The sequence below is a fragment of the Gavialis gangeticus genome, unplaced genomic scaffold (genome assembly GCF_001723915.1).
Source record: "Gavialis gangeticus isolate Ggan-Ray unplaced genomic scaffold, GavGan_comp1, whole genome shotgun sequence".
Lineage (NCBI taxonomy): Eukaryota > Metazoa > Chordata > Crocodylia > Gavialidae > Gavialis > Gavialis gangeticus.
The window spans coordinates 24,045,430-24,056,803 of record NW_017729004.1 but is presented as its reverse complement, the minus strand read 5'-3'; the positions used below and the strand labels follow the sequence as shown (position 1 = coordinate 24,056,803).

General features: G+C 41.0%; 1 protein-coding gene across 2 annotated transcripts in view; it reads left to right on the top strand.

The window, feature by feature from the left end:
- The window catches only part of LARP4B (La ribonucleoprotein domain family member 4B), a 76,302-nt gene that overhangs the window by 41,915 nt on the left and 23,013 nt on the right, over positions 1 to 11,374 (top strand). For both annotated transcript variants that reach the window (XR_002095788.1, XM_019508169.1), the window contains exons 4-9: positions 579 to 660; positions 1,562 to 1,698; positions 3,238 to 3,341; positions 7,516 to 7,626; positions 8,132 to 8,185; positions 8,269 to 8,478. Coding sequence is in view for 1 of the 2 variants with exons in the window: in XM_019508169.1 (XP_019363714.1) it covers positions 579 to 660; positions 1,562 to 1,698; positions 3,238 to 3,341; positions 7,516 to 7,626; positions 8,132 to 8,185; positions 8,269 to 8,478 (698 nt within the window). In the remaining variant the exon portion in view is untranslated. The remainder of the gene's footprint in view (positions 1 to 578; positions 661 to 1,561; positions 1,699 to 3,237; positions 3,342 to 7,515; positions 7,627 to 8,131; positions 8,186 to 8,268; positions 8,479 to 11,374) is intronic.

The window sequence follows — 11,374 nt, the reverse complement described above, 5'->3', positions numbered from 1 at the left end:
CCCCCCCCCCCCCCCCCCCAATCTACTGCTGCTCTTAAGGTTTTGTATATTAAGTAAATTTTGAAACTGGCTTCAGTTAAAAACAACTACATCTTGCTTCTGAAACAATGTTTTGAGTATTGCAACAAAGTGGTGAAGGTATTGGGTTACTGCAGGCACTGCTTTCTTGCTGTGTCATTGGGATTAATCTGCCTTGAGTATATTTTCGAACCTTTATCTCCCTCCGCTGTATATATTCAGAGTATTTCTGTAGCTTGCCGTATGTTTGAACTCATTTCACTAAAGCCATTCCCACTGTTTCTGGGTATAGCAAAGAGATTTGGGCTGATAGCCAAACTGCTTCCTCAGTGTTGTTTGTTATATACAGACAATTTATTTGATTTAGTTCTATAATATTGATTGATTGATTGATTGATTTAATAGATCTTCCATGTTTGTTAATGCTGAAAGCTTAGGGCCAGATATGCTGCTAATGATGGGCATGAGTCTTGAAAAGCTACCTCAAGTGTTGAATTGGCTTTCAAATATAGCTGCTGTGCATGCTTTTAATTTTGCAACCCTTCCTTTTCTGTGCTTAGGAGGAAATGAGCAATTGCAGCCAGAAGGGCAAGAAGATCTACGAGAAGTGCTTAAGAAAACACTGGAATTCTGCTTATCTAGGTAAGTATAATGGTACTTAAAAGGATCCCTAGCTATCATCTCATACCTTTGGGATAGGTGGAATTCTTACAGGTTACCATCTCTAAAAACAAGCAAACTAAAGTGAGTGGGAAGGACAGGAATGATAGAGGAAATGGATCAGCAAAGAAATTCCAGAATGTTATGCTACTTGCATGATATCCTGTAGTTCAAATAAGATGTTATGGATGTAATACAGCAACAATTGGGTTCTGTAGATGGTGTTTATTCAGAAGGTCAGACTTAGATGATCAGTAATAATTCCTTCTAGCATTAAAGGTTGTGAATCTTTCTTAATTTTAATCCTGTTGTATTCACCACATCCCTATACACTTTCTCTATTCTGCTCTTTATTATTTAGACTTTATATTAAAACAGCCAAATAGGGTATGTTAGGTCCTCTAAGGAGAACTATGATATACTTGTCCATTCATTCCTGCCTTTCTATTTAGTTATCCCTCACTGTTTAAAAACAATGCCACCAGCTAAAAGCAGGCCTTTACCCTCACACCTTTTGTCTCACCACTTTTACTTGGTAATCCAGTGGGGAAAAGTGGAATTTTCAAGCCACTACATATTCAGGAGGAGAGAGTGTTTGCATCTTCCAGGCATGTTAATACAGTTAAGGGCTGAAATGCTTAATTGGCAGGAGTCATTCTAATCATATGACTGATGTGGAACAATGAGTATCAGATGGGTCTAATGGAAAATGAGTGAAAACGCTTAAAATGAAAATGCCCTGCAGGAATTTGCTTCTCACTAAATTTTGTATAATCTTTCATTATTATGTAGTTTGTGTGGCTTTTTAATAACCCTTTGTATCTGAGAGGAATGTTTTAATGTCAAACTGGAATAACTCCTTATTTTACTTCCCCCTCCCCAGAGAGAATCTGGCCAGTGACATGTACCTTATATCACAGATGGACAGCGATCAGTATGTGCCAATAATGACAGTAGCAAATCTTGATCATGTCAAGAAACTCAGTACTGATATGGATTTGATTGTTGAAGTGCTGAGATGTAAGTAAATAGCATGTTTTGATGGGTTTTTCTTACAAAGATATACTAAATGTTTACTGCTTAAAAACTAACGTGATGATCTGTAAGGTCCCTTCCAGCCCCTAACAACTATGAAACTGGATGAAACTATTTAATATAAGTCAACATTTTCCATTTTTCTTTAACTGTGACAGTTTTGCTTTATTACATTTGAGAACCAACCTGATTTAAGTCTGTACACTTAAAGCAACAGTCTAATTCAGATTATTTTCTTTTTGATCAAATATGTAGTGTTAGTTTCTTCCAGCAATACAAAATAATTTATTTTGCATTTTTTAAGTATTGTCCAACAGGTCCCTCTAGATGGGAATAGAAGAAGAACATAGACATTTGGTAGACCCTTATGGCTACATTATTAGAATAAAAGGAGTAAGAAACACAAAAGTGATGGATCACTACAGAAAGCGTAAACTAGGTGGCAATCTTGTTAAACTTCTGGCCTCATACTAGTTATCCAAGACATTTCTTGTTGCCTTAGATAAGGTGTCAAAGACATATTGCTGGAAAGCTTTTCAGCCTGAAATTAGAAACAACCGGATTAGATACTGACTGGATTAAGAGTACACAACATTAAAAGGTTTCCCAAATAATAGGTAGTAGGTTTCTTAATTCAGAAAGACATCTTTGGAGTATCATCCTGGCATAATCCTCTTGCAATGCATACTTCAGCTGTTTTTTCTTCTGGATTAACATATGTGACTTGGTCCCCAGTTTTCATGTGTAGACCCCCTGATTTACTGGTGATATGTCTAGTTGATGAATACTGCATTCTAGTATATCTCCTATTGGCAGTCTGCTGTCACTTTTTAAATGACTTTCAAAGCATATTTGAACATATGACAAGTTCAGAATATCTACTGATTATAATCAAGCTAGGCTGTGTGGACATACAACATTTAAATTTCAGTGACCTGAATATAATAGAGGCAACTTCATAGTTCTTAGGCTTTGGTTAACAAGAGCTGGCTGGCACTGTTCTCTGTCCTTTGGAAAAATGTACTTGCATTTCTGAACAGCAGCCTTTGGGGCCAGTTGGGTAAGCAGTATTGGCTGGCTTTAAAAGGGAGTCTCAAATTTCAGAACCAAAAGTACCACTTTTCTGTCAGTTCACAGGTGACCCATTAGTCTTGCCCCTAACTTAAAGAAGACCCCTCAACAGCTGCCTTATGAGTTTGCAGTCTAACAACATAGCTGCACTTTAAAGATCATTCAAAATCTAGTAAAATCAACATTAAAGGCCAACACTAACTTCTGGGGCTTCACATCAAAATCTCCTAGTCTGTGATAGTGTTGTATTAGGTTACAAGAACTATGAACAGAGGTCATCTGGCTGCCTTTCAAAGGCAGGGGTAACTTTTAAATGTTGTTAAGTACCAACACAGTCAAATTTCAAAGCATTAAATGAACTTTATCTAGAATATAGGCCAAACCTTGGGAATTCTTTTAGAGTACATGCTGCTTCAGTTAGTTTTCTAAAACTAAATATTTCTTTCCTTTTAGCATTGCCTTTAGTCCAAGTGGACGAGAAGGGAGAAAAAGTCAGGCCAAATCAGAATCGCTGCATTGTGATTTTACGTGAAGTACCTGAATCTACTCCCATTGAAGTAAGCAATTTTAGTTCAGTAACACCAGACTACACTTTACGTTCTTGACCTGGGAGTTGACACCGTCCAACTGTCAAAATATACCGTGTGGATCTGTACCTGCTTTTTTTTTATTGAGTTTCTAAATTGGCTTATTGGGCCCTTGGTTTACAAAGGCTGTCAGAAGGACCTCTATGTTCACTTTTTTTTTAAATGTATACTTCAAAAGATATTACAGTAAGATCTATTACACAAATGTATGTAAAGGGCAAAAATGCCCTCAGTTGGCTATGCTGAGTTGAGACCATATAGAAACACTAATAGACTCAACTGTTGGTCCTTCTCCTCTGCCACAATTTTTGTGCTTGGGGACTTGTGAGGTGATGACAGTCTCGTCACTAAGTTCGCAGAGTACTTCTCTGTAGGCCTCTTTTTTTTTTTTTTCTTTCCACTTCCTTTCTTCCTGAGACTCTTTTCACTGCTGTCCACTTTGATCAATAAGCTCCTAAGTCTCTTGTTCTGGGGTACAAATTGCAAGCGAATGAAACAGAGGAGGAAAACTTTTGAATGGTTCCACCTCCCACTAAGGTGTGGAGCTGATCCACATGAGGTACTTCATGCTTCAGCAACATTTCCAGTTTGGTTGAGGCAGTAAGCTTGATGTATGCAAGGGTATTGGAAGCAGTGATCTGAATTGAACAGGTAGTCATGGGGTATGGAGGAAGAAAACAAATGTTTTGGATTGCACGTGGAATTTCTGCATACACTGAATGCCTCTATTAGGCATAGCATTTTGAAACGGATTGGACTCGAGGGTTAGCAGGTAGACTAAAGAGAAATGATTGAACAGTAGAGGTATCCCTAACTTCTTTAGCTTGGGGACGAAGTACACGTCATCTTCATTTTCAGAGAGAAAAGTAATGTATATTGAAAGGAATGGAATTCATACTGACAGAAAAGTCCAGTTGAAAATAAGACTAGGGCACAAAATATAAAAACTTTAGGCAAAGGAAGAGGAGGGAAAACTAACATAAAATATTGAAATCTCTCGTTTAAAAAAAAATCAGTGTTCCAGTTAGTCTGTAAAGCTTTGCATATATTCCTTGTTAAGCAGACATTTTTCTTGCTGTCAGTCATTTGGAGATTACAGACATACTAGTGCTAAAGCTGCAAAGGTTTACTCTTGAGTACTCATAAAAGAGTGACTTTTTGAAATATCAGAAGCAAAGAGTTTGTCAGTGAAGTTGGTAACAACTACAGGTTTGTGCAACTGCAAGTAACTTTTCAGTTGAGTGGCTGGTGGAGCGAAGTTGACCATACTGTGGTAAACGTGCCATTGAGCCTTTGGACAAACTGGTTCTTGGATTTCATAGACTTTTTTCAGGTCACAAGGGACCTTAGTAGATCGTGTTTGACCCCCTGCCGTAGGCAGGAAAGAGTGCTGGGGTCAGATGACCCCAGCTAGGTGCTTGTCCAGTCTCCTCTTGAAGACCCCAAGGGCAGGGGAGAGCACCACCTCCCTTGGAAGCCCATTCCAGATCATGCTAAGGGTTACCAGAAAGAAGTTCTTGATGTCTAATCTCAGTCTGCTCTGTCAGTTTGTTGTTATTGTTTCTTGTTACCCCAAGTGGTGTCCTGGTAAATGGGGGTGCTCCTGTGCTGAGCCACCTACCTCACTGTGCCCAACCCACCTTCCAGACTGAGTGCCTCCCTGGGGGTGCCTCGCATCTGGCTGACCCCCTTCCTGGAGCACACCCGCTAGCCTCGGGGTAGTGCCACCACCACTCAGGGTCTGGCCTGCTTTTGGCACTGCCCCCTGGGAAACACAGGCCTAGTAGCCCTTGAGGGTACGTGGCCTCAGACTGAAGCACAAATAGTGGTCTCCCTTAGTCAGCTGAACCAAGGAGACCCCAAAGCATAATCTAGACCCTCTCCCAATAAGTCTTTCACACTAGGTACAAAGGAGAACTTTATTGGTTACAAGGAGTAGGTTTGGAATAGGGTACAGGGTAGAGCAATATCAGAGAAATACCATGGAGCAAAGAGGGTGGCTGGGTAGCCTTTGATCATGCATCTGAGTTACTGCAAGCTATATATCTAGTTCTCAGGTAGCTTACTCACAAGAATCATCCAGAGGCAGGTGGAGAATCCCTCTGGAGGCAGGCAGCTCATTGATTGTGAGTTTCAAGAGAGAGAGCAAGTTTCAGAAGGTCCAGCTTTTCTCTCTCTGCAAGTAACTTTTCAGTTGAGTGACTGGTGGAGCAAAGTTGACCATACTGTGGTAAATGTTTTTCATCATGGCTGCTGCCCCTCCTCCTGGGCAGTCCTTAACTTATATAGCCTTTATGACCTCATTTACCTGGTCCAATGGAAGCCAGCACCTGTTCACTGCCAGCCAACCAATTTGAAATGCATCACTGGTTGCTGGGCAAACTGGCAGGGTCTCTAGCCCCCTCCCAGTTAGGTTGGCATTGTTTAGAGCAACAGGGAGTGTAAGCCCCTCACTCAGGTATGTGATGCCAGTCACATAGGTAGAGGGAGCAGGTTTCCCCCCTCCCTCAAGAATGTATCCAACTCTGGTTACCTAAAGAGATGAGATGTCTGCCCTCTGCAGGGCCCATATTAACCAAATTGTCACAGAGCAGAGTTTCTGGGGAGAGACAGAGGTAGCCTTCTGACGCACGGAGCATCTCCTATTCCTTGCTGCCCCCAATGAATTTGTAGACGGCCACAAGATCACCTCTTAGCCTTTTTTTGCAGAGGCTGAAGAGATCCAGGTCCTTCAATCTCTCCCCGTAGGGCCTTACCTGCAAGCCCCTAACCATATGAGTAGCCTTCCTCTGGACCCTCTCAAAGTTATGCACATCCTTCTTGAAGTGCAGCGCCCAAAACTGGATGCAGTACTCCACCTGCTGCCTTAGCAATACTGCGTAAAGGGGAAGTATCACTTCCTTGGACCTGTTCTTGATGCACCTGCTAATGCATGATAGAGTTCAGTTAGCTTTGCTTGTCGCTTTGTCACATTGACAACTCATGTTCATCTTGGTGTCTGCTGTGACTCCGAGATCGCTTTCTGCCCCTGTATTACGTAGAAGTAATCTCCCAATCTATGTGTGTTGGTGATTCTTTCTCCCTAGGTTCAGCACTTTGCACCTAACTTGGTTAAACTGCATCCTATTCTGTTCTACCCACTTTTCCAACCTGTCCAAATCTGCCTGAATCCGTTCCCTGGCCACCCGTGTGTTTTCTTTGCCCATAATTCAGAGTCGTCCACAAATTTGGACAGGGTGCTCTCCACGCCCTCATCCAAGTCACAGATAAAGATATTGAACAGCATTGGGTCCAAGGACCAAAACTTGGGGGGACCCCACTGCCCACATCTTTCCGGGTCGATACCGATCTGTCCACCAACACTCTCTGGGTACATCCCATAAGCCAATTTGCCACCCACTGAACCATATAATCATCTATGTCACAGCTGCTTAGTTTGTTTATAAGAATGGGATGACACTCTATCGAAGGCCTTTTGAAAATCCAAGTAGATGACGTCTACCTTGACTCCTGCATCTAAGCTTTTTGTGACCTGGTTGGAAAAAGAAACAAGGTTAGTCAGGCAGGGTCTACCTGCTATGAATCCATGCTGGGATGCTTGATGCTACTGGTTTAGCTTCTCGGTCTGTAAAACAAAGTGGAAATTCTTTACTTCAGGGGAAATTCATGTAAGTAATTTTGGAAAGGGTTACAAGAGGCAAAGATTTTTTTTTTTTTTGTGGTATCTTTTATTAGCCCACCTGTGTAGGTGCAAGAGCTGTTGGACCAGCTTCAGGCATCAAGAGCCCTTTGAAAAGAGTTTTAACTTTTTTCTGCAAGCATGTTTGTTATTTTTGAGGCAATATAAATCCGGACATTCTCAAACAAAGTCCATCTAAATAGCTTGTCCCTCCTGTGTTAAAACAGTACCAAAAAAGCAGAATCTTATGTGTATGGCTGTGAGAGTCTAATGTTACATCTCCCTGTTAATATATTAAGATGACCTATGACAGCAAGCATTACTGCAGGTATTTTTTAATCTCTGTTTCCTACTCTTGCAAATTGATGAGCATGTTATTTTCTCTTCAGGAGTCCTGCACTCAAAGTTCAGTACTTCACAATGACTTCTGTTTTTACTGACCTGTTTCCCCCAACCTCTTCTTAGGAAGTAGAAGCACTCTTCAAGGGAGATAACTTGCCTAAGTTTATCAACTGTGAGTTTGCCTATAATGACAATTGGTTTATTACATTTGAGTCGGAAGCTGATGCGCAACAGGTAAGGACTTGTAAAATATCAATGTGCAACTATTATTCAGCATTTTACATTGTTTAAAAAGGTTCAGGGAAACAAAGGTATGGGAGAAAAATCAGTTTGTCCATAGGCTGTATTTCTGTGGACATGTCAAGGAAATAGAGTTGTCTTCCCAGTTATTAGTTATAATAGTTTGAGTTTTAGCTAAATGTTAAAATATATTCTGCATGCAGAAAGTGGCTTCATTTCAGAAACTGCGTTACTACTGAAAATGTTCATGCTCTGAAGCGCATCTTGAGGAGTCATCCTATCTTACCAATTAAAATTGTGGTGTAAAATCATTAAAGCTCTTTTGTGATGATAGAAATTAAGTTTAACTTCCATTTACTGTGTTTATCTAGTAGTTAACTCAAATTAGTGTTAGCAGTACTTGAACTATTGCTGAATTAAACTCACCAAAACTTCAGTGCATGTTTTCTCTTAAATCATTAAATATCCAGTATTAAAATTTAAAATTTTTTTTTATAAGGCTTACAGATACCTTAGAGAAGAAGTGAAAACTTTCCAAGGAAAACCAATTAAGGTAATTTAAAGCTATTGGTGCTGAATTTATTTACTGTTAAGACGACAAATTGATGTACTTAAATAATCTAATCTGCTTTTCAGGCAAGAATAAAAGCAAAGGCAATAGCTATAAACACATTTTTGCCAAAGAATGGATATAGACCTCTGGATATGAACCTCTACACACAACAGCGTTACACAACATCCTTTTATATACCTCCAGTATACAGTCCCCAACAGCAATTTCCATTGTACAGCTTAATTACCCCACAGACCTGGTCAACTACGCACAGCTACCTGGATCCATCATTGGTAAGTCTTGTGGAGCCTGAGAAGAGTTTGCCCTTGAAGGAATTACATAGCATTTCAGTTCAGAGGACTGGAGGTACTGTCAGAATCAGTTTTGCTCTTCAGAATCAAAAAGGGGTTCTCAGGTTGTTTCTTCTTATTTAATTAGAAGTGGCAGCTATTTTATTCTAGGGATTATACATTGAAGAACTCTTTTATTGGAGAATATTTTTCCAAAAGTGGTCTTAATAGCTTGTGTGCGTGCATGTAAAACTCAACTTCACTCATGTGCTGAATGCACTTACCAGTATTTGAGAGGAGATAATGATGGATGTTATTCTTGAAAGAAAAAGGATTTTGCTATTAAAGTGTGGGGTGGCCCCATTCAGCATATACTGATTTGGACTTATTTAGTGCAAAGTATTTTTTTTTTTTTTTTTAAAGAAAAACTTTGCATCTCAGGTTTTACTTCAATATTTGCATCTTTTACATTGCTGACAAACAGTTGTTCAGCTGATTTAAAAGGTGACCTGCTTTCTGTATTGTATGATGGTCGCTGTTCTGCTTTTCTTTGTCTGTGTGACACTCATTTGCTAGCGTAGTTTTTGTGCGCTCTAGTGGAGTGGAAATGCTGTTGTTTTAGAGGAAACGGGATGAGATTCTTACATGTGGGAACACTTCCCAGCAGATCTGTTGTTACTTGAGATTAGAAGAAACTAGGGTAGCAGTACTCAAAATGAGAGATTTTTGGCAAGGGATTAAAGTGTCCTTGAACCAACTTTATGTGCATTGTAAGGCAAGATCATTTAAAAAGTTGGTGTGCTAAACGTACTTGCATCTAGGGAAGGCAGCCAGGTACTTTGCTGTTGCTGCTAAAGCATGTTTGGGAGGAGGGGCAGGGGGTAGAAAATAGGGAGGAGATGTATTTTTTTTTTTTTACGCTGGGTCAGCCCAGGAGGTTACTGTTCTCATTACAGTCAGCTAAAAATGAATTTGAATTTGTCATGTGAACTAAGGGCTTAAAGGACTCCCCTTACTAAAAAGCTATGAACAGTTGGGCAGGAGCTCATTAAATAGTCATCCCCTCACAAATGGATTACCTTCATTTATTGGACCCACAGGCTTGAAAATGGTCAAGGTAGTTGCTCTGCTTTCATTATTCTTGGATGCACAGCTCTATAAAGTTGGCTTTTTGGAATAATGCTACAAAAACCCTAATGCCACATCTCAGAAAGATGCATCACACTTTGTGAAATGCTATAATTAAGTCATCTTGTAATTCTCTGCATTTAGATAGGGGAAGAAAATCACCGTTAATTGCAGTTAATATATGCGATTAATGCTGAACAAATTAGTGCATACATTTTTGTAATGCGCCTTAATCACACGCATCCATTTTGACCGGGGTGGGCAAACTATGGCCTGTCCCGCACCTCTCCAGACTTGGCCTGGTGGAGTGGGCCAGCTCCAGACCAGCCAGAACCCGTGCTCACAGCCCTGATCCTGGCCCACCCCACACCTGCTCCAGACCACACTGAGCAGTGGCAGCAACTGGGCAGAAGCTGCTGCTTGGCACCAGGGAAAAGCGGCCCCTCCCCCTTGCTGCTGTGAGGCCCTTGTTGCAGGCGCCCTGGAGCCTGTGCTCGGGCTGCCTTGTGGCTCATCTCCACCACTGTCGCTGCTGCTTCTGGGCCACCCAGTGGGGGCAGTGGCAGCGCAGAGGAGCTGCAGGGCATCCTGGGCACTGGTGCTGAGCAACTGCAGAAAGAAGCACCCAGCAGTGGCAAAGGGGAGGGGATATTTGTCCCCCACACTGAGCAGCAGCTTCTCCCTGGCCGTTGCCACTGCTTGATGTAGATGGGCTGTTTGCACGGGTTCGGGCTGGTCTGGTCCGGCCGGCGCAATTCTGGAACCGGGCGCGGGGTGGGCCAGGGCTGGGGCTGTGCGCTGTTGGTGATGGCAAGGGAAGAGCTGCAGGGTACATGGGCTCCAGGCTGTTGCAGGTTGGGGGATGCTGACTTTTGTTTAACTGTGTGCAATCAAAATCATGATTAATTGCAACTATTTTTTTTAATCTCGCCAATTAATTGTGATTTTTTTTCGATAGTTTATCAGCCCTAGCAAAATTATTATGGAGGGCTTAGGAAGTGTAGGAAGGGTAGCTGAAATTGGGGTACTTGCTTTAAGTAGGTTATCATTGGAAATGTATAACACTTTTTTTAAAATATAAAACAATGGTTTTAATTAAATACTCTCTGCTAAGGGCTTTTCCAAAGGAAGGGAACTGCTCACTTAGTTTCCCTTAAAGAATGGTTTGAAATAATCTAGATATCTCAAGCTTGCCTCTTGTTCAAAGCAAGTTCAATGCAGTAAGATTGTCAACGTCATTTTCTGATTTCTTTATGGAGTAGTGCTTGGATGACATGTTTTGCAAGCATTTCAGAGCAAGTCTTTTCACTGAAAATGTACCCCCAAATAGACTATATTTAAACTAGTGGTTCTTGACCTTTTTTTAGATTTATAGCACCCCTCAGAAAATGCCAGCTCTTAGTTTTCATTCATTTTTTGACTCCAGAAAAATAATAAAGCAAATCTGTCACAAGGAATTCAGACCACAGAAGGTCAGACTGATGTTAACACTATAGATAGCTATTTGAAATTTCTGTGAATTATGCTTGCACACCAAAGAGTGCTAATATTGCATGGCACCCCACAGCACCCTGGAAAGGATCTCGGGGCACTCCGGAGTGACACAGCATACTGGTTCAGATTCACCGGTTTATATTTTTAAGGAGCTAATTCTGAATCCCAGTCTACTGGACTCTGACCCCTTGATTTGTGCTGACATTGCCTGAAATGTCACCTGAAGAAGACTGGTGACTGCTTGTCTGTGCGATTTTTTTTTTTTTTTTTTTTTTTT